The following is a 23,979-nucleotide window of genomic DNA, read 5'->3' on the forward strand; positions in this document are numbered from 1 at the left end:
GTTACTGGCGTCCGTGTGGATCTCTGTATCAGCGAACTGGTCAAAATGGCCAAGAATTGGGGGCGTCTGGAGTCTTCGTTTCAGCTCATCGAATGACCGCTGGTATTCGTCTGTCCATTCCAACTTGACGGCGTCCTTCGTGAGGTGCGTCAGCGGTGCGGGCAGCTTGGCGAAGTCCCGAACAAATCGTCTGTAGTAGGCACAAAGTCCGATGAATCTTCTTACCGCCTTCTTGTCAGACGGCGGCGTAAATGCAGCTACGGCGCGGGTCTTCTCGGGGTCAGGGAGAACACCTTTGTTGCTCACGACGTGGCCAAGGAACTTAAGTTCACCAAAGGCGAATCGACACTTTTTTGGCTTGAGTGACAAGCCTTCGGTCTTGATGGCTTGAAGCACGGCTCGAAGTAGTTTCAGGTGCTCGTCGAAATATCGTGAAAAGTCCACGACGTCGTCGAGGTAGACGAGGCAGCTCTGCCATTTGAGACCTGCCAGCACGGTGTCCATGACACGCTGGAAGGTGGCTGGCGCTGTACAAAGCCCGAACGGCATCACTTTGAATTCGTACAGTCCGTCGGGAGTGACGAAGGCAGTTTTCTCCCGGTCGCGTTCGTCGACTTCAATCTGCCAGTAGCCACTCTACAGGTCCATCGACGAAAATTATCGGGAGTGGCGCAGTCGGTCTAACGTATCGTCGATGCGGGGGAGCGGATAGACGTCCTTCTTCGTCACAGCGTTTAGTCGACGATAGTCCACGCAGAACCGCACTGTTCCGTCCTTCTTCTTTACAAGGACGACTGGGGACGCCCATGGACTTCTTGAGGGTTGAATGATGTCGTCTTCGAGCATTTCTTGGACTTGATCCTGAATCACCTTCCTTTCCTTTAAAGAGACTCGATACGGCGACTGGTGGACAGGGAGCGCGTCGTCGTCGGTAATAACGCGATGTTTCGCCATTGGTGTTTGGCGAACTTTCGACGACGTGGCAAAACAATCACTGTATTCGGCGAGGAGATCAACCAGTTGCCGGCGCTTACGAGCTGGGAGCTCGGGGTCGATGTCGATCGGCGGCGGCGGCGTGCTGTTCTGCTGTGACGACGAGGTTTCTTCGAAGATCGCGGTAACCACGGCTGGCGCCTGAAGCTCCTCATTGTCGCCCACGGTGGTACCCTTCGTTAGGTGCTGCGGCTCCTCTTGGAAGTTTGGCACAAAAACAGTTGTACGTCCTTCTTGGAGATCCGTTACGCCTCGTGCGACGCCAATTCCTTTCTCAAGGAGCAGTTGGACGCTGCCTTTCAGAAGAGCTTCACCGTGCATGGCTGCGTCGGTTATGACGGTGACGAAAACACTCGACCTCGGCGGTAAGTTCACATGGTCGGCGATCACTCGGATCGCGGTTGACGTCGTGTTGGTCTCCACCGGCGGTAAAACAAGCTTTCGCAGCGTCAGCTGGTTTGCCCCGAGGTCGATGACGGCGCCATACTCGCAGAGAAAGTCCATTCCGAGGATAACGTCCCTCGAACAGTCTTGCAGAACGACGAACTTCACAGGGCACGTCTCGCCGTGGATCTCGACGCAAGCAGTGCATCTCCCGACTGGTGTGATGAGGTGCCCTCCGGCGGTTCGTATTTGTGGTCCATCCCACGGCGTGGTGACTTTTCGAAGGCGGCGGGAGAGTGCTGATGCGTCGTGGCCGTCCATGACGACGTGTAGGTTATTGGACACCGCTGCAGGGGCGTCGTTTCGGTCTCTGGTAGCGTTCGAGTGGGGGCCCTCCGACGTTCGTGGAGGGCCCCCACTCGGCGTCTTGGCGTCTTGGCGTCTTGGCGTCTTGGCGTCTTGGCGTCTTGGCGTCTTGGCGTCGGTCGTCTTCGGCAACTCCACCTCCAGGGGTTGACGCGCCTAGTTTCCCCGGCGTAGAGCGAGGGGTGACAGGCTTTCACGTCGGGGTCGGTGCATCGGCGAAGCTGGACGTCGTGGCGAAGGCGACCGGAACTCTCGGCGGGACGCAGGCTCGGGGGACTGAGGTCGTCGCAGGTACTCGTCGATTTCCCGAGGGCGTTCACCATAACGGGGTCGCGGGTCGTTCGGGTGGAACCCGCGCAGCTTGAGTCGACGGTATGGGTATCGGCGGTAGGTGTGGTCTGCTTCCCCGCAGTGGAAGCACAGAGGCCGTCGGTCGGGCGTTCGCCACACGTCGGTCTTGCGGGGTGCGCGAGGCTCCGGGCAGGCGTACTGGACCTAGTCGTCGTGGCGTCGGTCGTGCTGCGGCGCAGGAGACTGACGTCGGGGCGGCGCGACATAGGTGCGACGAGGAGGCGGTGGCCGTCGGGCCACTCGGCGTAACTCAACGTCGGTGGTTCCGGAGCGGTGCTGACAAGAACCTCAGGCTGCAGCGCTTGCTGGACTTCTTCCTTGACGATATCGGCGATTGAGGGCGAAGCTGGGATTGCGGCGGCAGGTAGAAGCTTCTTGATCTCCTCCCGGACGACGTCCCGGATTATCTCGCGGATGTCCGTGGTGTTGCAGCCGGAAGAAGAAAAGGAACCGACGCCGGGAACTCGGTGATAGTGGGCGGCTCGTGCTTGAAGGGCACGTTCGATGTTCGTGGCCTCCGTCATGAAGCCTTCGACTGTGGTAGGCGGGCTTCGCACAAGACCACCGAAAATATTTTCCTTCACGCCGCGCATCAAGACTCTGAGCTTCTTTGCATCGGATGCTTCAGGATCGGCGCGGTTGCTCTGTCGCAGGACGTCTTCCGCGAAGCTAACGACGCTCTCGTTAGGGCCTTCAATCCTCGCTTGAAGAAGCTCCTCCGCGCATTCTTTTTGTTGTTGGTTCGTGAATTTTCTTTGTAACTCAGCCTTGAGTTGCTCCCAGGAAGTGATCGAAGCTTCGTGGTTCTCGAACCAGTTCCGGGCGGTTGCTTCCAAGGCGAAGTACGCATTCTGTAGACACTGTTCTGGTGTCCACCCGTTATGACGGGCCACTCGTTCGTACTGTTGGACCCGGTCGTCGATGTCTTCATGGCTTCCGCCGTGGAAGGGAGCCGGTGTCCGAGGAGCGACGGGTAGGTAGACGACGGCAGGAGAGGCGGGGTTGTGCGACTGGTTGGCCATCGTCGTCTTCTTCGGCTTGGGCTTGTCCAGCAGCAAACCGTACTCAAGATCCTCTCCCTTGGTGCGGCGGCTGGTCCGAGTTTCAGGTTCCGCGGTGAGTGGTCTTCTCACCAAGCGTTCCCCTCCAAGGGCACTGCGGGCCCTTGGGGGGAACGCTGCACGGGCATGCGGTACCCCGCACCTCCACCAAAATGTCACGGGTGGTGACCAAAAAAACAGTAGATAAACAGGAAGAAATAAACGTTTAATGTGGCGAACTTGTGCCAAAAATAAAAGAGTACAAACTATAATAACAGAGCGTCGTGGGCGTCGAAGTCGGCGAAACCGCAAGATCGAGCGCTGGGGCGAGACTGACTCCGGCTTGCCACGCGGAGCCACTTTTGTACACACGTTGGCTTCTGGAGCATTCGACGTAGAAGGTTCGACGCGTAGAACATTCTAACCTCGAATTAGCTAGACGGTTCTCGAACTCTCCAGAACATCACATTACAGTGTCAACAAATATGCGTAGCCGCTGCCAGGAATCGAACCCTGGCCCTTCGCGTGGGAGGCAAGCGCGATAACCGTTAGGCTACGGCCGCTTTTTTTTTTCTTTATTGCCACATATTTACGCACATTTACAAACGTGACAGGTAAAAGAATAACGCCGGCCAGTCCCCGGCAGGCGTACGTGATCTAAAATTCTTTCATAACAACCAGCCTTTCCAGAACAGGCAGCCATTCAGGCTGTTCACTGAGCATTCCAAACAACTCTTTTAAATGAATGACACTTTCTATAAAAAGTCCCTGGCTTGACGAGGTTTCACTTCAGCATTTCGTACATCCATTCTACTCCGCCATAGACTGTGGAGGCCCAACAGCATCAACATGTCGTAAGGCAGTCCCCCCACATTGTCTATTAGAAGGAAGCGAATCCCGTACGCAGTTAATGGCAGGCTATTTTTTAAAGTACGTTCTAGAATATCCCATAAAAAAATAGCATCCCAACAGTCTAAGAAGATATGTTTGACAGTTTCTGGTTGTCTGCACAATAGGCAGTCAACAGACCAGCAAACGAAAATGCCTTTCTCCTGAAGCCAGGGCTTTACTGGAAGCGTTCCGCTCTGTAGTTGGAAAAAAAAAAAGTTTTTACGGATGGCCGTACCGGCATTCTTTTAAGTCTTTCAAGGACATCCTTACCTGGACCCTCACTATATAAGGAACGGTACAATGGCGTCGGCAACACCGTATCAACCAAATCTTTATACAGACGCTTCCCCGCGACAACGCTTAAATATTCCATAGAAAAACGCACTTTTAAAAAATCAAATGCCTTGGCCACTTCATACAAAAACCCGCGTACTCTCCCACACTGCATGTTTCTAGTGGTAATGATAAATTCGGGTAAGGCACCACTCAGTCTGATTTGCAACACAGTCCGTAGGAAAACATTCTTCTGATCTCTAAGAAAAATAAATCGAGTAACAACCTGCCGAAGAAACAGATGAACCAGACCCAGACCACCACTTTGCACCGAACGAAATAAATTTGTGCGACTGGTGCGCTCCCATCCCGAACCCCACACAAAAACGGCAAAAACCCTATGCAACTTCTGAACATTCGCTCGCGACATCCACAGCACTTGAAGTAGGTACCAAATTTTTGCCACGAAGAACAAGTTACAAATTGTTGAACGTGCAAACATTGAAAATTCTCGGCCTCCCCAGTTTGTAGTTTTAGCTCGCAATTGCTCTATCTCCCCCCTCCAATACTCGGTAGTGTCTCGGTATTGTTCAAGGGGCACGCCTAGATACTTGGGCGGCGAAACATTATACTGGATGTTTTGATAAAAGTTTGGTGTGGCTTCCCAGTTGCCGTGCCACAAGCCTACACATTTGCTCCAATTTATGGCACTTCCCGCTAACTTGCAAAACAAAGATGCATCACGGACAACCTCGCCAACATTTTCAGCGTCGTCGCAAAAAACAGCGATATCGTCTGCGTACGAGAGAATCTTGACCTCACTTGCGGCCACCCTAAAACCACGTATTCTTTGATTATAATTAAGCTTTAAACAAAAGGGTTCGAGATAAATTGCAAAAAACAAAGGGGATAATGGGCACCCTTGCCTGACCGAGGATTTGACTTAAAACTTTCACTCACTTTCTTATTGATGACAAGGCTCGTGCAACACTTTGCGTACGACATTTTTACCCCTTCTAAAATGACTGCACCAACATTCACGTGTTCCAAGGTAGAGAAAAGGGTGTCATGAGCTACCCGATCAAATGCCTTTTCTAAATCGAGCTGTAGCATAACCACATGACTTCCGAAAGCATCGCAGCACTCTAAAATACTTCTGGCGACGTGAATGTTGGTGAAGATCGTGCGCCCTTTGATGCCGCATGTCTGATGAGGCTCAACAATAGTTGTTATGAAACTTTGCATTCTTCTTGCCAAAACTTTCATAAAAATCTTGTAATCGACGTTGGCCAAACTTATTGGGCGGTAAGACTTTACCGACAAAGGTTGTGCGGGATCGTCACTTTTAGGGATCAAAACGGTATGGGTTCTTCGAAAAGATAGCGGGGTTTCTTTTACCTCGTACGCGGCCAATATCACTCGGTGCAGAGCTTCCGCCATACCGTCCTTAAAGGCCTTATAAAAAGCTGCTCCCAACCCGTCGGGTCCAGGAGACTTTCCTGAACTTAGGTCATCAATAGCTCTTCAAGCTGACATTGTAAATCTTTTTCTTTTTGCCTTTCACGACTTTTCAAAATGCACGATCTTTCAATCGCACTGCTTTTACCTTCTTCCTTAAAACGGTCCCACCGTGAACCAATACTTCCGGATCCAGTCTCAATCAGCCTACCTATTCTTTCTTTAACCCCATTCACGAATTCCTCATCCTGTAGAAGCTTGTCGTTAAATTTCCAAGTATCCCAGTTAAAGCGCGTTTTATTTTGTTTTCTTTCTAGTGTAAGAAATACCAAGCTGTGGTCGCTAAAATTAACATGCTGAACTTCAAAATTCTGACACAGTGGCACAAGCTCCCCTGAAACATAAACCCTATCCAACCTCGCGTGACTTCCTCGTTGGAAATGCGTAAACTGGGGCGCATTAGCGGTAGGGCAGAAACCACCCTACATCCTCTAAATTACATTCTTGAACTAAATTATTCAAAAACAGCGCACTCTGGTCACGCACCGGCAACTGGCTAACCCTGTCCTCTGCCGCGCACACACAATTGAAATCGCCCAACAAAATCACTAATTTCATTGAATTTAAATAGGACGCAACGCGCTCAAAGAACAGACGACGTTCGTTTTCCTTGTTTGGCGCGTAGACACAGATTACCCTCCATTCCCTTCCCGAAAAAGAAAAATCACACACAATCAACCGGCCGGTGGTGCACACAACTACTGATTCTACTATAATTCCTAAAGAATTTCTCAAAAATAATACGCAGCCTCCGGATCTACCCGCAGAGCGGCATACGCAGACGTGATACCGGGCTCTGAAGGGCTGCACCATTCGGCCAGTTTGCTCTTCGCTTTCAACTTTCGTTTTTTGCACAGCCACTACGTCTAGGTCGTTATCCAGAAAAAGGCGGCTAACCTGGTACTGCCTGCGTCTGGCCGCCAGGCCCCGAACGTTCAGCGTAGCTACGCGTAGGGCTGTGTCAAGATTTGCGACCCTCTCAGAGCGAGAGCAAGGGGGCCACACGGTGCTCACCTGGGATCGTCGAGAGACGCTACACGACCCGCTGTCTCGAAACAACGGCCGGACGGATTGACTGGCCGAGGTGTCCATATCGCCAGAAGTTGACGCCATCTCCGCGGAGTCAGGTCGTAGTCCCTCTAAAACCCGCATACCCTACAGAGCGCGGGCCTTCCCTACTGCGATGACGGCGTCGCCGGCGACCTCCGGTCTGGCGGAATGTTGGGCTTGGGTCTTACGCCACCCCTGCGCGAAAGAGTCGTCTTTGGGGGCGGCTCGTCTGCAGGGGCAGCTCCAGAGTCCTGGTCGTCGTTGTCGCTCGGTTGTCGGACTCGCTTGGGCACTAGAAGGGTGGTGCCTGCTATTTCCACGGCCTTGGTGGTCGCCCCTCCAGCAGTCAGCGTCTCAAAAGACACTGCCTCGTCGACGTTCTTAGAGTCCGGCTCGTCACCAGTTGGAGGCTCCTCAGGCAACGTGACCTTGACACCTTCGCCGTGACCGCCGTCGCAGGCCCCCAATGGCTTGGGGATTGTTGCCTGAGTTGGCGGCTGGCTTTCTTCCCCGCTTGCGGCTTCCTCGGCGTCGACCACGTCCATGAGGTGCTCCGAGGTATCTTCGCCCCCCACGGGCCCTGCGACACTGGCATACGTCCGGACACACTGACTCTCTCCATGGCCGAACCACTTGCAGAGCGTGCAGCGTGGCACCCTGCACTCTCTTCGGATGTGGCCTTTGCCCTTACACCGGAGGCACAGCGGCGCCCTGCCGCGAACCACCGCTAGCACCAATTCGCCGGCGATGCGCAGCTGGTGAGGGAGGTCCTCCACTGTGACGCCGGGTCCGAGCTTAATGGAGACCGAACGCGTCGTCGAGCCCATGTCGGTGCAGCACGGGACGCGCCACTTATCCCTGGTGACCCCTGTGACCTTCAAGTAGGGCGCCAAGGTCGCACGCACCTCGTCGTCTTGGACGTGATGCAGCAGCCAGTGGAGCTTGAGCCGGGTCTCCTGGTTGCTGGGGTCCACCACAACGCAACGGCCGTCCTTGACTTTGAAGCCCTCAGCTGCCTGCAATTTCCTCTTCCCCTCGGCGCTCTTGAAGGTCACGGCCCAGACGTGGTTATACTGGTATGCCCCTAAGGCGAGCACCTCGGGAAGAAGTGCCGCGAGGGCCAGGGCATCACGGAAGTGCTCCAGACGGTAAAGCCGGGCGCGCACGTCGGCGTGTAAAAAAAGCGTATTTTGGACAGACGGGCCAGTAGGCAGCGTAGGCAAGATAACTTCGTACTCCCGCGATGCTGCGTCAGCAATCCTGTTCCCGCGGCCCTGCTGGGCCGCTGATACCGCTCCACCGGAGCTCATGATAGTACGTCTGTACGCTTCGGCGGCCGGAAGTAGAATGTTAGGCTACGGCCGCGCTGCCTACTTGGCGCGCGGCAATATGAAGTGCTTCAGAATGGCAATTATGACATTATAACATTATAATAATACAATACAATAAAACATTTATTTTCGAGGACTACACTAATGACGAAGCAGTCTGGTTTGTCAAAGCCGACAAGGGCTTGTGTGACGTAACCCTTTTAGGTAGAATTGGTAACGTAATCGGTATAGAAACAAAAAATTAAGACACCAGAAGTTTACAGTAACTACAATTAAATAATAATATTTATGTAAAATAATAATATTATTCCAATAATATTATTAATAATGATAATATTAATAATAATAGTAAAAATATTTTATTGCCTTCACGAAATACAGCAGTTTGAAAGGGTCCGTCAGAGCTTCTGTGGCTTGTGTGACAAGGGCCCACAAGACGTCGGTGGCTAGTTACCATAAAGCAAAATAACCACAACCAAGTAATACAACCACCCGCACAAATAATGATAGTAAAAAGGTCATACAAAGGCAAACTATACAAAATACTGTACAAAAACACAATACCGGGTTATATAAAAAAGCCACACACACACACTGAAACACAAGACACCTGTACGCTTTAGCCTTTAGGGGGTTATGTAACGAAGAAAAAAGGACTGCGCTTCGTCTGCAATAAAGGAACGGAGCCATTTTTTGTTACTTCTCGTATACAAGAGTAATCATCCCCAGAAAGCTCATTAAAGATATCAGGAACACAGTAATCACGGGTTCTCATCCCGCACCTCGTGAAACAGCGAGGCCGCTTAAAACGGTTACCGTATTTTCCGGACTATAGTCCGCACCCGGTGTATAGTCCGCAGGGGGGAATTTGGGGTCAAAAATAAAAGATTTTGCTTAGATAGCCCGCACCCGGTGCATAGCCCGCACCCGGTGCATAGCCCGCACCCGGTGCATAGTCCGCACCTGGTGCTTAGTCGACACGTATATCTTCTCATAGACGGCGCACGTTTACAAATGTCTGCTTTTTAGCTCACAATAAAGCCTATAATGTGCATAAATCATCATTAACATACACTTTCGTGCACAAAATTCGTCACGTCTCGTCATAATAAACGATCTTGAAAAACATAATTCCTGTATAGTCCGCACGCGTAGATAGTCCGCACAGCCAGAAATTTCAACTTTTAAACATGTATAGTCCGCGGACTATAGCCCGGAAAATACGTAGTCTTACTCAGATTTCTAGACGGTTCGTTTAATAGCTTGAAATCGTGTGTCCAGTAGTAACGTAATATTATCGTCTGCCGAAGTAAAGAAAAAAACTTTGGCATCTCAAGTCATGAAAAACATTTCGCTGCCTGAGAACGTTGAGTTGTACGCTGCACTTTTTAGAACATTTTTCAACAGACTATTTACTCTTGCACATGCCACAGCCCCGCACAGTGTGAAAACACCGTAATCCCACACCTTGGAATGCTATAAGATAGAGCATGAACAGTAATTTTTCTACCTTGAAATGGTACGAAAACTTCGAAATTCTACAATAAACGGACGACTCTCCGTGACGGTTTATTATTCGACCGATCGACGTTTTCCTTTTTGGCTCACTCGCTCGAGAGCCCGCTTCTCTTTTTCCATTTTTCTTCTCATGATTATTGCTACGATACGCCAATTGACTATTCCAGTTGGCATATGTCCACCAGTTGGAATAGTCATTTATTAATATTATACGCCTATGAACTTTAATGCGGCCTAATTGACATTTTGGTGACCTCTTGATTATTTCCAGTTGCCATACCACCAAATGCTTTATTATGAACTCATTTTACATTATTATTGCTGTTTTAATTACTTGGAGTTACTTTTGACCCAACTGAATTTGATTTGGCCTAATTGACATTGTCATGAATGTTTTGATTACTTTTTCTATTCAACAAACTGATTTATGATGAGCCTTATAGACATGGCTATTCCACTTCTGTTTACCTTGAGTTAATATTGACCAAACTAACTTTAATTCAACCTAAATGGCATTTTGGTGAATCTTTCGATTACTTTGAGCAAATATTAAACCATTTGACTTATTATAAGCTCGAGTGACAATATGATTACTTATTTATTTATTTATTTCACAATACTGCAGACCCCGTTGGGGCCCAGGCAGGAGGGGGGAAAAGAAAGGGGAAGGGATGGCAGAGACGCAAACACACACGTTCTTCAACACAACACTGATACTAAATGGCATATATCATCGCAATCTCGAAAAAAATACATCAGGGGCAGGGCTATCAACACTGTGTTTTTCTAAGCAATTCCATTCTATTATGGTCGTTGGGAAAAACGATTTTTTTAAAATATTGTTTGCGCTTTGGTATGGCTCTAAAAGACTTCCATGATTAAATCGTGTATTTCAGCGTGTGACGTGCTTTACGTAAGGCGATGAATCTAAATTAAAGTAATTATTCTTGATTAGGTACAAAAACTTCAATCCGAAATTTTTCCGGCGCTATCTCAAAGACTCCAATTCATGTGATTTCAAAATTTCTGATGGGCTGTCTAAGCGGTGGTACCTATTGCATATGAATCGCGCAGCTAGCCTTTGAACTTTCTCTAATTCGTGTATGGCTTTTTGTGTACACGGGTCCCAGACTACGCACGTGTATTCTAAAACTGGACTAACTAAAGTCTTATAGGCACAGAGCTTGACACTGGAGGGTGCCATGGAAGTTTGCGCCTTAGGGACCACAACGCTCGTCTCGCAGCAGTACAAACATTGGCAACATGTGCATTTCAGTTTAAACTGCTCGTAATTGTTACCCCAAGGTACTTAACTTCAGAGGCTTCTTTAACTCGAGTGCCATTAATTGTGTAGGGAAGGTTCACTATAGTTTTTTGTCACGATCCTTCGAGAACGTGGATGAAGGGGGCCGAAGCAACCGCCGAGAAGAGACGACACGCAGCCGGGTTGTGAGGGCGAACGATGACTGACTGGGGCGGCGTACGCTCCGCGGCGTTTATTGGTGCGGTGACCCATGTTGCCCGCCGAGCCTGGCGGCCACAGACGGACGGACTGGAGGGGGCGCTACCGACTGGTCACATCCCTTCCCCCCCCCCAGTTTGTTTTTTCTAAAAACAAAATACAAGAATAAACAATGCACACGGCCGACACTGACTCTCTGCCTGGTCGTGTCAAGTCCTGGACGGTCGACAGCGAAGGTTACCCCGGCGAGTAGCGGTCAGGTGGCCTTCGGAGCCGCGTACTGCGCCTGGGCACTGCAGTCGACGGGCCAGGTGTGGCAACGCCGGGCGCTGCTTTTACCGGTCGCGCTCCACCCGGTGGAGCTGCAGGGACCGGATTTGAGAGTTGCAACGGTCCAACTGGTGCCACAGGAGTGGCGACGCTTGTCACCTCCATGCTGGTTGGCGCTCCACTGGCCGCAACTGGTGCTGTCGTTGGTCCCCCTGCGGGCTGGTCCTCTGAAGCGACGGCCGAGGGTACAAGCCAGGTTCCGGAGCGAGGCCTGACATGGTCGGCGTGCCGGTGCCAGGTGGTCCCGTCGGTCATGCGGACGAGCAGCGACGAGGCACTCGCTGGTGAAACCACATGTCCGGCAGACCAGGGTGGGTCAGGACGGAAGTTCCTGGCGTACACTGACGCTCCCGGCAAAGGCCCGGGACGGCACCCTCGGTCAGCAGCCAGCTTCTGCTTCAGCTGCTTCAGGAGCGCCGTGGACCGGAGGTCTGGATGCAAGACGTCCAGGGGGGTCTTGACCATCCGGCCCAGCAGAAGCTCGCAGGGGGCACGGCCAGTGACGTCATGGGGTGTGGTCCGGTACTGGAACAGTACCCGGGCCACCTGCGTTCGGAAATCCCCGGGCTGGCTCTTCTTGAGCTTGTCCTTGATGGTCTGTACCACCCGTTCTGCTGCACCATTAGAAGCGGGGTGGTACGGCGGAACCAGCATCCGGCGGATCCCATTCCTCTGCAGCCAGTCCAGGTACTCGGCGCTAGCGAAAGCGGGACCATTGTCGGACACAATAATGTCCGGCAATCCCTGCGCCGCGAAGACCTGCCGCAGAGCTGCAATGGTCGCTCTTGCCGATGGGCTGGTGACTGGCAGTGCCTCCACCCACTTGGAGAAGGCGTCCACTACCACCAGGAAGTAGTGGCCCTTGAAGGGTCCCGCATAGTCCACGTGCAAGCGGGACCACGGCCTCTGTGGGAACGGCCAGGGGGTGATCTCCACGTGGCGCGAGGCTCGCTGGTACTCCTGGCAGACCTGGCAGCCTTGCACCTGGTGCACGATGTTTTGGTCCAAGCCAGGCCACCAAACGGGCGACCGCGCCACCATTTTGGTCTTTTCAATGCCAGGATGCCCCGCATGCAGCAACTGCAGGACCTTGGCCCGGAGACTCTGTGGAATCACCACCCTGGAACCCCACAGCAGGCATCCCTGCTCCAAGCTCAGCTCGGTGGTCTTGTGGCTGTACGCCTGGTGACGCAGCTCCCCCCCTCAGGCAACCGCCTTGACAACCTGAGACAGGACCGGGTCCCGGCTGGTCGCCTGCGCCACCGCAGTCCTGGTGAGCACCCCCGGGTAAGCCCGCTCCAACAGGAAAACGTCAGCTGGCTCTGGAATGGCAGCAGGCACCTCCGGCAGGGGCAGGCGGCTCAGGGCGTCGGCAGGTCCGAGGTCCTTCCCAGGGCGGTAGACCAGCTTGTAGCTGTAGGCCGCCAGCGTCAGGGCCCAGCGTACCACACGAGGCGATGCTTGCACTGGGACTGCCTTGTCAGGCCCCAGCAGCCCCAGCAGCGGCTTGTGGTCCGTGACCGCCTCGAATTCCCGGCCCCACAGGTATTGGTGGAAGCGCTCGACCCGGAACATGAGGGCCAAGCCTTCCTTGTCGAGCTGGCCGTAGTGTTGCTCCGCCGCATGAAGTCTACGAGAAGCAAACGCCACAGGGTGTTCCTGACCATCCTGACCCCGGTGCGACAGGACGGCTCCTACCCCGTACGGCGACACATCCACAGCGAGTACTACAGGCTTGGCCGGGTCGAAGTGCACCAGCACTGGAGCCTTAATGACCAACTCTTTGCTGTGCTGGAAGGCCAAGTCCTGCTCCTACTTCCAGGCCCACTGCTGCCCATCACGAAGCAGGCGATGCAGCGGCTCCAGATGCGTGGACAGGTTGGGCAGGAACCTCCTGTAGAAGTTGACGAGGCCGAGGTAGCTCTGAAGCTCCTTCTTGCTCTTGGGCTTCGGCGCCTTGAGCACGGCCTCAATCTTGCAGGGAGCCGGGGCCAGGCCAGCCTGGGCGATGATGTGTCCCAGGTACTTCACGCGGGGGGTCAGGAACACGCACTTGTCCAGCCTCAGCTTGAGACCGGCGTCCTGTAGTCGTGTCAGGACTTTGCGCAGGTTCTGCAGGTGGTCCCCGTCGTCGGTACCGGTAACCAGGATGTCGTCCAAATACATTACCACGTGCCTCATGCCCCTGAAGAGGTTGTCCATCTCCCTCTGAAAGATGGCTGGGGCTGGGGCCACGCCGAACGGTAGGCGCGTGTACTGGAAGAGTCCCACGGTTGTTGAAATGGTGACATACTTCCGGGCGGCATCCTGGAGCACCAGCTGCTGGTAGGAATCTCGAAGGTCGAGCTTGGAGAACTTCTGTCCCCCGGACAGAGCCGACCAGATATCTTCTACCCGAGGCAGCGTGTACTTCTCGACGGTAGCGACGGGGTTCATGGTGACCTTGAAGTCCCGCAGATCCTGACGGGGCCGTCTCGCTTGAGGACTGGAACAATCGGTGCAGCCCACTCGGAGGTCTTGACGGGTACCAGGATACCTTCTCGCTGCAGCCGTTGCAGCTCCTGGGTGACCCCGTCCTTCAGGGCGAACGGCAGCGGACGCGGCTTGAAGAACCGTGGCTGGGCTCCCTCAGGAACGTGGATGCCAACCGTCGTGCCGGCGAAGGTGCCCACCCCCGGCTGGAGCAGGGACTGGAAGTCTGTCGGGAGGCTCGGGACGCCCTTCACCACGTGCAGCGCAGCTTCTTGGTACTCCGGCAGCCGAACACACAGCCAGTGAATCCAGTTCCGGCCCAGCAGCGTCGGCGACGACCTCTTGGTTAAGTAAAGGGGAAGGATTGCCTCCCTGTCGCCAAGGCGAACGCCAACTTAGGCCCGACCCTGGACCTGGGAAAGCTGCCCGGAGTAGCTGCGCAGCATGAAGTCCGACGCCTCGATGGACACGCGAGGGAAGGTCTGCTTGAACAGCTTCCCGGGCATGACCGACACGCTGGCTCCTGTGTCCAGCTTCATGGTGATGGGGTGGACGCAGATTTCGACAGACACCAAGTAAGGTGGCACAGACGTTGAAATTCTCTTGGTGTGCCACACGTCGAAAATCTGCGGGTTCTCGGCCATGACGTTGACCCTGGCTGAAGACGAACCCGGGCCTGGTGCCGCTCGTCCCCGCCGTGTTCTCTTGAGACGACCACCCTGGCCGCGGGCTTGGCTGAAACCCGGTCTTGAACCATGCTGCTGCTGCTGCTGCTGGCCGCGGCCATCCTCGTCGCCAGTGTCACGATCCTTCGAGAACGTGGACGAAGGGGGCCGAAGCACCCGCCGAGAAGAGACGACACGCAGCCGGGTTGTGATGGTGAACGATGACTGACCGGGGCGGCGTACGCTCCGCGGCATTTATTGGTGCGGTGACCCATGTTGCCCGCCGAGCCTGGCGGGTGCACAGACGGGCGGACGGGAGGGGGCGCTACCGAGTGGTCACATCTTTTATTTGTAACCCTTAGAAATATACATTTATCCAAGTTCAATGGCATTTGCCACTGTTCACACCCTGCATAGGCATTCTGAAGATTATTTTCGAGAGCTAGCTGATCATTACGGGTTTCTACTTCTTTGTACAATATGCCGTCGTCTGCAAACAACCGAACCCGAACTCTGTCATCTAGGCTGTCAACTATGTCGTTTATGTAGATAAGATACAATAATGGTCCCAGAACCGATCCTTGTGGAATACCTGATGAAACAGATAATTGACTTGAAGATTGCTTGTCTATTTCGATAAACTGGGAGTGGTTTGAAAGGTACGACTAAACGAATTGGACTAGGTCGTTTTTTATTCCAATTGCGTATAGCTTCTGCACTAGTTTATGATGTGGTACTTTACCGAAAGCCTTCGCGAATTCTAAAAAGATGGCATCGACTTGCTTTCTTTTATTTAGGGCGAGGGCAAAATCATGTAAAGTTGTTACTAACTGTGTCACTGTTGATAGCCCTCGACGAAAGCCGTGCTGAGCACTGGTAAGGAGGTTATTTTCTTCCCGACACTATGTGCTCCAGTGTTTTACAACAAACAGAAGTAAGGGATATAGGGCGATAATTAAAAACGCACTGAGGATCACCACTTTTTTAAAATCGGCACAACACGAGCGCGACACCAGTCGAAAGGAATCTCTTTGTTTTAGTGAGTTAATAAAAATGACGAACAAATAATGTGATAGCCATACAGCATAGCGTCGAAGGAATTCGCTAGGCAGATTGTCCGGCCCACACGCTTTTTTAACATTTAGCAGAAGCAAAATATCAAAGATTCCTTCCCAACTTACGACAAGGTCCCGCATTGCCAACGCCATATCACAGATGCCATCTGGTTGTGCTGCCGAACGGGGGCTGAATACGGATTGAAAGTACCTATTGAATTCGTTTGCCACGTCGGTTTTATCAGTGACAAGAATCGCACTAACATTTAAACACTCAAAACACTTTTTTTGTTCCCAATAAGAAGTTCCAAAATTTAGCGGGCGCTTCCTTTAGAACACTAATAACAGATTGCGAGAAGAAAAACTCATTGGAAGTTGAATGTTTTTCTTTCAATTCTTCTTTTATTTGAGGAAGTTCAGATGTCCCATACTTGTGAGTTCGCTTTTTACGTTGCAATTTACGTTTCAGTTGTATAATCTCTCTTGTTATCCAAGGAGTGTTTCTTCTTGTGTGTTTTACCTTGCTGGGTACATACTGCGCAACGCAATAATTGTAAATGTTTTAAACATAGTCCACTGGGTTTCTAAGTCACGTTCTTCACAGAAATCATCGAAGTGTGTCTCCAAGTAGTCAAGCACATCAACATCACTCGCATCGTTGTACCTTTTAACATTCGATTTTTTACACCACCAAGTTCCGCGTTTTTGAAAACATTGGAAGTAAACTACAGCAATTTAGGATCAGACAACCCTGTTAAAACGTCATTAGTGTACCACGATATTAGTGGACTAACGAAGGCCAGGTCCAAAATAGATTGCGCATTGTGTTGCCGATTCTTGTCGGCGATGTCACTATCTGAGTCAGGTCGTTCGAGAACGCACAGTCAAGTAACATCTCTGAATCACGTGCGTGTGCTCCCCCCGATCTCATTTTTAACCAGTCAATATGGGGTCAATTTAAATCACCGGCCATGATTAGTCGTATGCGATCATTACGAAAAGACCCAAGAAAGTCGTATAATTGCTCAAGGAACACTGGTGAGGCACTAGGCGGTCTGTACACTACTCCTAGAACAAGGCTATTCCCGTAAAAGTCAATCCGACACCACAACCTTTCGTGGTTAGGAATGCCTCGTAGTAGGCACGCGCCTAACTCGGACTTCAGGACAATCGCAACGCCACCGCCGCGTGGCGGTCTATCGTTTCAGTATATTTTGTGTGTCGGAGGAATGACTTTGCTGTCCTGTATATTGTAACGAATGACAATTGATGAGGCGATAAAGACTGAAGAAACCTGTAGCGGCAGCTATCAGCAGCGATCCAGCGCTTGAACGGCGCCAAGCTCACGGGACAGGCACGAGCTAAGGACACGAGGTGCCTGGACCACGAGCTGCACGGAATCTGGGGATTCGGCGAAGGGCCCCTCGATGAGCTAGTCAGAAGGACAGTGTAAAATATTGTAAATAAATATGTAGAGTGTGATTTGCCGAGCCTCCACTCCTACATACTTACTTAACTAAACGTTTAATGGGGCGAACTTGTGGCCGAAAAATAAAAGGGTACAAAAGATAATAACAGAGAGTCATGGGCGTCGAAGTCGGCGTGACAGCAGAGTCGAACGCTGGGGCGAAAACTGACTCCGGCTTGGCACGCAGAGCAGCTTTTGTACACGCGTGGGCTTCAGGAGCATTCGGCGTAGAAGGGTCGGCGCGTAGAGCATTCTAACCTCGAATCAACCAAGACGGTTCTCGAATTTACCAGAACATCACATTCTAGTGTCAACAGAAATGTGTAGCCGCGGCCAGGAGTCGAATCCTGGCCTTCCGCGTGACAGGCAAGCGCGATAACTGATAGGTCACGGGCGCGCTGTCTTTTCGGTCAGCAGAGCTCGCGGCATCATCCCCCCTTTAAAAAAAAAGTGCATCGTCCTGATGCAGCACAAAACGATAATAACAAAACAAAAACCACAACAAAAGGACAGCAGCATCGCGAGCCGCAGTTCACAGTTCACAGTTCACTCGTCGACGAGAGTGAAAAGTTCTATCGTTCGTAATACGGCTTCAGCCGGACGACGTGCACCACCTCGGGTCGCGGCTGACGTCTTGCAGATGGGCGCGTACCGTCGGGAAGGACTTTGTAGTTCAGATCGCCGAGGCGTCGGATGATCTTGTAGAGTCCGAAATAGCGTTTCAGAAGCTTCTCGCTGAGACCGCGGCGCCGTATTGGTGTCCAAACCCATACCCGGTCTCCGGGTTGAAAGTGGACGTCCCGGCGACGAAGGTTATACTGGAGTGCGTCGACTCGCTGTTGGTCTTGAATCTTGACTCTTGCCAGTTGACGAGCTTCCTCCGCGCGATGGGAGATCAGTTGAGCGTCGCCGATGCCATCATCGGTTGGCACGTGAGGCAGCATGGCGTCGAGCATCGTGGTAACCGTCCGGCCGTGTACCAGTTGGAACGGTGTCATTCCCGTGGTTTCTTGGACCGCTGTGTTGTACGAAAACGTGACGTACGGCAACACCTAGTCCCATGTCTTGTGCTCTACGTCGACGTACATGGAAACAATGTCGGCGATCGTCTTGTTGAGCCGCTCCGTTAGCCCGTTGGTCTGAGGATGATAAGCGGTTGTTCGTCGATGGCTGGTATGACTGAGCCGAAGAACTTCTTGAGTCAGCTGTGCCATGAAGGATGACCCGCGATCTGTAATCAGCACTTCAGGTGCGCCATGTCGAAGGAGAATGGACTCGACGAAAAATTTGGCGACTTCCACGGCTGTTCCCGATTGCAGGGCTTTCGTCTCGGCGTATCGTGTAAGATAATCGGTCGCGGCGATAATGCACCGATTTCCTTGCGTCGATGTTGGGAACGGCCCAAGTAAATTCCTTCCGACCTGCTGGAAAGTCCTAGTCGGGGCAGGTATCGGCTGCAGAAGTTCCGCTGGCTTCGTCGGAGGCCTCTTTCGTCGTTGGCACTCATGGCACGACCTTGTGTACATATGGACTGTTTTCGGGAGTCTCGGCCAGTAGTACTTGTCACGAATTCGGGCGAGCGTCCGGCTGAAGCCAAGGTGTCCAGCCGTCGGGTCGTCATGGCATGCTTGAAAGATTTCTTCTCGCAGGCTGGCAGGAACAACCAGCAGCCAGGCAGGGTTGCTCGTTTCGAAGTTCTCCTTGAAGAGCACGCCTCGCCACAGAACGAAGCTTCACAAGCCTCGTGCCAAGACTCGCGGAACTGAACTTCCTTGGCCTGCGAGGTGTTCGATCACGGCGCGAAGTTCCGGGTCGTCTCGTTGAAGTGCTCCCACATCGGCATCTGTCACTGCGCCGAGAAAAAGGGCGTCGTCGTCGTCGTCAGTGCTTTCGGGAGGAGATTCGACTGGGGCCCTAGACAAACGGTCGGTGTCGTTATACTTGCGGCCTAACTTTTGCACAGTGGTCACGTCGAATTCTTGCAGTCGAAGGCTCCAGCGAGCGAGGCATCCTGACGGGTCCTGGAGGTTGGCGAGCCAACAGAGAGCGTGGTGGTCCGTGACAACGCGAAACGGGATCCCGTACAGGTACGGGCGGAACTTGGTCAACGCCCAGATGACTGCGAGACATTCCTTGTCGGTCCTCGAGTAATTTTTCTCTGCCTTGGACAGTGCCCGGCTTGCGTAAGCGATCACACTCTCTGCTCCGTTTTGTTTTTGGACGAGTACCGCGCCGAGTCCGGCGTTGCTGGCGTCCGTGTGAACTTCCGTTTCCGCTGATGGATCGAAGTATCCGAGGATAGGGGGCGACTAGGGTCCTTCCTTCAGTTCGTTGAACGCTTGTTCATTTTCCTCCATCCAATAAAAGTTCACGTCGTCCTTGGTCAGATGCGTGAGCGGTACAGAAATCTTGGCGAAACCCCGAACGGAACGTCTGTAGTAAGCGCACAGTCCAAGAAATCTTCTTACGGCTTCCTTGTTTGATGGTTTCGGAAATTCGGCAACAGCAGATGTCTTGGCAGGATCAGGGCTTACACCCTGAGCACTCACGACATGGCCCAGGAATTTGAGCTCGCCGTAAGCGAACCGACATTTTGGCGGCTTTAGTGTCAGTCCAGCACTCCGGGTAGCCTGTAGCACGGCTCGCAAACGTCTCAGCTGCTCGTCGAAGTCGCTTGCGAATACTACGACGTCGTCGAGATAGATGAGGTAGCTTTGCCATTTCAAGCCGGAAAGAGCGGTGTCCATTACGCGCTGGAACGTCGCCGGTGCTGTGCACAGTCCGAACGGCATCACTTTAAATTCGTACAGTTCATCTGGCGTGACGAAGGCAGTCTTCTCATGATCCTGTTCGTCGACCCTCGATCTGCCAGTACCCACTCTTCAGGTCCATCGACGAAAAAAAATCGGGCATGGCGCAGCCGGTCCAGAGTGTCGTCGATGCGGGGCACCGGGTAGACGTCCTTTTTCGTTACGGCGTTTAGTCGGCGATAGTCCACGCAGAACATGAGTCCCGTCTTTCTTTTTCACCAGGACTACCGGTGAAGTCCACGGACGGCTTGAGGGCTGGACAATGTCGTCATCGAGCATTTCTTGGACCTGCTTCTGGATGACTTCTCTCTCTTTGACAGAGACACATTACGGCGACCGATAGACCGGAAGCGCGTTGTCTTCAGTGACAATTCGGTGTTTCGCAACGGTCTTTTCGCGCACCTTTGACGACGTGGGGAAGCACTCATTCAACTCGGCGAGGTCACTGAGTTGTCGTCGTTGTGGGGTAGGCAGGGTTGGGTCGATGTCAAACTGCGAAGGCGGCGTTGCTTTGGGTGGCAACGAAGAGAGGTCTTCTGATATTCCGGCGATTGCGGCTGGGTCCGAGAGTTCCTCGGCGTGACCCACGGCGGTGCCTTTCGTAAGGTGCTGGGCCTCCTGTCGAAAGTTCGTTACGAGTGCGACAGTGTGTCCGTCTTGGAGCTCTGCGACGCCTCTTGCGATGCCGATCCCTCTTCCTTGAAGCAACTGGAGGCTTCCTTTGAGCAAAACGTCGCCGCAGAAAGTCTCATCGACCCCGACGGGTACAAAAACACTTGACCGCGGCGGTAGGTTCACGAGGTTTGCGAGGACTCGTACCGCGGATGACGTCCCTTTGGGGTCCTCCTGTTGGGGAGCAGGTTTTCGAAGCGTCAGCCGGTTTGCTCCGAGGTCGATGACGGCGCCATACTCGCAGAGAAAGTCCATTCCGAGGATAACGTCCCTCGAACAGTCTTGCAGACCGACGAACTTGACAGGGCACGTCTTATCGTGGATCTGGACGCGAGCAGTGCATCTCCCGACCGGTGTGATGAGGCGCCCTCCGGCGGTTCGTATTTGAGGTCCATCCCACGGCGTCGTGACTTTTCGAAGGCGGCGGGAGAGCCTCCCACTCAAGGCTGAGTAGTCTGCTCCGGTGTCCACGAGTGCCGATGCGTCGAGGCCGTCGATAGCAACGTTTAGGTTGTTGGACACCGATGCAGGAGCGTCCTTGTGATGCGTAGCGTCGGGGGACGAGGGAGCGCTCCTTCGTTCTTGGAGGCTCTTTACGTCGGTCGTCCTCAGCAAATCCACCTCCAGGGGGTGCCGCGCCTAGTTTCCCCGGCGAGGAACGAGGGGCGACAGACTTTTACGTCGGGGTCGGTGCATCGGCGAGGCTGGACGACGCGGCGAAGGCGATCGGAACTCTCGGTGGGACCCAGGCTCGGGGGACTGAGGTCGTCGCAGGTACTCGTTGATCTCCCGAGGGCGTTCACCATACCGGGGGCGCGGGTCGTTTGGGTGGAATCTGCGCAGCCCGAGTCGTCGGTATCGGCATCGGCGGTACACATGGTCCGCTTCCCCGCAGTGGTAACACAGCGGGCGTCGGTCGGCCGTCCTCTAGACGTCTGTCTTCCTCGGGGCAGGTCGCTCTGGGTGAATGTGCGCCTGATCTTCCTGTCGTCGGGGGTACTGCGGCGTTGGGGCATCTCTTCGGGGCGGCACCGTGGCTTGGCGGGACGCTTGCGGCGGTCGTCGGGCCGTGGCGGCGTAGCTCAACCTCGGTTCCTCAGGTGCCACCGTGGTGACGGGAACCTCTGGTTGGAGCACCCGATGCACATCTTCTCGGACAGCCTCGGCGATGGAAAGGGTTGGCGGACGGCTGGTGGTTGGCAGCAACTTTCACAGTTCCTCCCGGACAACCTCCCGGATAATTTCGTGGATGTCCGTACCAGGCGCGTTTTCGCCGCTAAGCAGCGCAGTTGCAGTGACGATTGGCTGCCCCTAGTAGTGGGAAGCGCGCGCTTGGAGGGCGCGCTCGATGTTTGTCGCCTCGCTGACGAAGGCGTCGACGGTTGCCGGCGGGTTGCGGACGAGGCCTCCGAAGATGTCGTCTCTCACCCCGCGCATGAGGATTCGTAGCTTCTTCTCTTCTGTAGCCCGAGGGTCGGCGCGGGCGTTCAGGCGCAGAACGTCCTCTACGAAGCCGGTGACGCTCTCGTTGGGGCCCTGGGTCCTGGTTCGCAGTAGGTCCTCGGCTCTCTTTTGGCGGTGGTGGTTGACGAATATAGCCTTCAGATCGGTCTTGAAAATGTCCCACGACGTGAAAGAGGACTCATGGTTCTCGTACCAGTACTTGGCGGTCCCCTCAAGCGAAAAATACGCGTTTTGCAGACGCTGCTCGTCGGTCCAGCCATTGTGGCGGGCGACACGTTCGTCCTGGTCAATCCAATCCTCGACGTCTTCGTAGAGTTCACCGTGGAAGGGGGCAGCCGTCCGCGGTGCGACGGGCATGAAGATGACGGGACAAGCGGCGGGGGCTTATGACTGGTTGGCCATCGTCGTCTTCTTAGGTTTGGGCTTGTCCAGCAGCAAACCGTACTCAGGATCCTCTCCCTTGGTGCAGCGGCTGGTCCGAGTTTCAGGTTCCGCGATGAGTGGTTTTCTCACCGAGCTGGGAATCGGACTTGCACTGCGGCCCCTTGGAGGGGAACGCTGCACGGGCATGCGGTACCCAGCACCTCCACCAAAATGTCACGAATGACAATTGATGAGGCGATAAAGACTGAAAAAACTAAACGTTTACTGGGGCGAACTTATGCCCAAAAAATAAAAGGGTACAAAAGATAATAGCAGAGCGTCACGGGCGTCGAAGTCGGCGTGACAGCAGAGTCGAACGCTGGGGCGAAAACTGACTCCGGCTTGGCACGCGGAGCAGCTTTTGTACACGCGTGGGCTTCAGGAGCATTCGGCGTAGAAGGGTCGGCGCGTAGAACATTCTAACCTCGAATCAACAAGACGGTTCTCGAATTTACCAGGACATCACATTCTAGTGTCAACAAAAATGTGCAGCCGCGGCCAGGAATCGAACTCTGGCCTTCCGCGTCACAGGCAAGCGCACTAACCGATAGGCCACGGGCGCGCTGTCTTTCCGGTCAGCCGCGCTCGCGGCAATATCTGAGTGCAGCCATGGCTCGGTTATCAAAGTGGCGTGGGGGTCAAAATCAAGGAGCATTGTCTCGAAATCTGTAAGTTTATTCAGAACACTTTGCGCATTAAATGACATAAGTCGGAAAGTTATTTTCTTTTGACGTCACGGAGCGGTAAGAACACGTTTCTTGCTGCTGCTGGGCAGTTTCACGCGCGTTTGTGTGCTGTCATTTCACGCATAAATGTCACCGTTTACATGAAGCTTATCATAAACCAGAAAGAGTTTAGCGTCGTTTTGTTTATCTGGCTGTGTAGATGTCCAGAGCAACTTTCGCGTTCGAATTGTTTCCTGCGACAGATCATGCCGGACAGAGATCTTACTTCCCTTTAGTAAATAACAATTCTTAAGAACACACATTTTTTCACTGTGGTCTTGAAAGTGCAGTATGACTGGCCTTGTTTTTCGGGAACATGTCTACCAAGACAATGCAGACGATCAACACTGTTTACAGTGACCTTCAGAGCGGTTTTGAACAGATTATTTATGACTTTACCTTTAAGCGAGTCTCCAGTTTCGCCGGGTTGCTCTTCAATACCAAATATGACAAGGTTGCCTTTTCTGTACCGGTCTTAGAGTTCAACAAGCCTCCTCTTTTGTAGTATGTTCGCTTTCTGAATATCTGCAATAACTTGTAGCAGAGGAGAGTCCCGTTCATTTTTTTGCAGAGCATCTATGTCCTTTTATCATTTATCCAGGCCGTGTTAGGACATCTCTGACAAATGAATCTAAACTTAATTGTTTTTCCTTGATCTCTCTTATTTCTTTCCGCATTTCAGATTGGCCAGCAAGAAGCTGGTCGAGTGATTCCTCGA

At 53.0% G+C, this 23,979-nt stretch overlaps 1 protein-coding gene across 1 annotated transcript; it reads right to left on the reverse strand.

Annotated features, from left to right (window-relative positions):
* Window positions 1-6,991: 6,991 nt before the first annotated feature.
* On the reverse strand, window positions 6,992-8,176 carry LOC120841820. Its single transcript, XM_040212811.2, has one exon. The coding sequence runs from the start codon at window positions 8,174-8,176 to the stop codon at window positions 6,992-6,994; it is 1,185 nt and encodes a 394-aa protein (XP_040068745.2).
* Window positions 8,177-23,979: the final 15,803 nt, after the last annotated feature.

This window comes from Ixodes scapularis, unplaced genomic scaffold (genome assembly GCF_016920785.2).
Source record: "Ixodes scapularis isolate PalLabHiFi unplaced genomic scaffold, ASM1692078v2 ptg001612l_1___fragment_1__unscaffolded, whole genome shotgun sequence".
Classification (NCBI taxonomy): Eukaryota; Metazoa; Arthropoda; class Arachnida; order Ixodida; family Ixodidae; genus Ixodes; species Ixodes scapularis.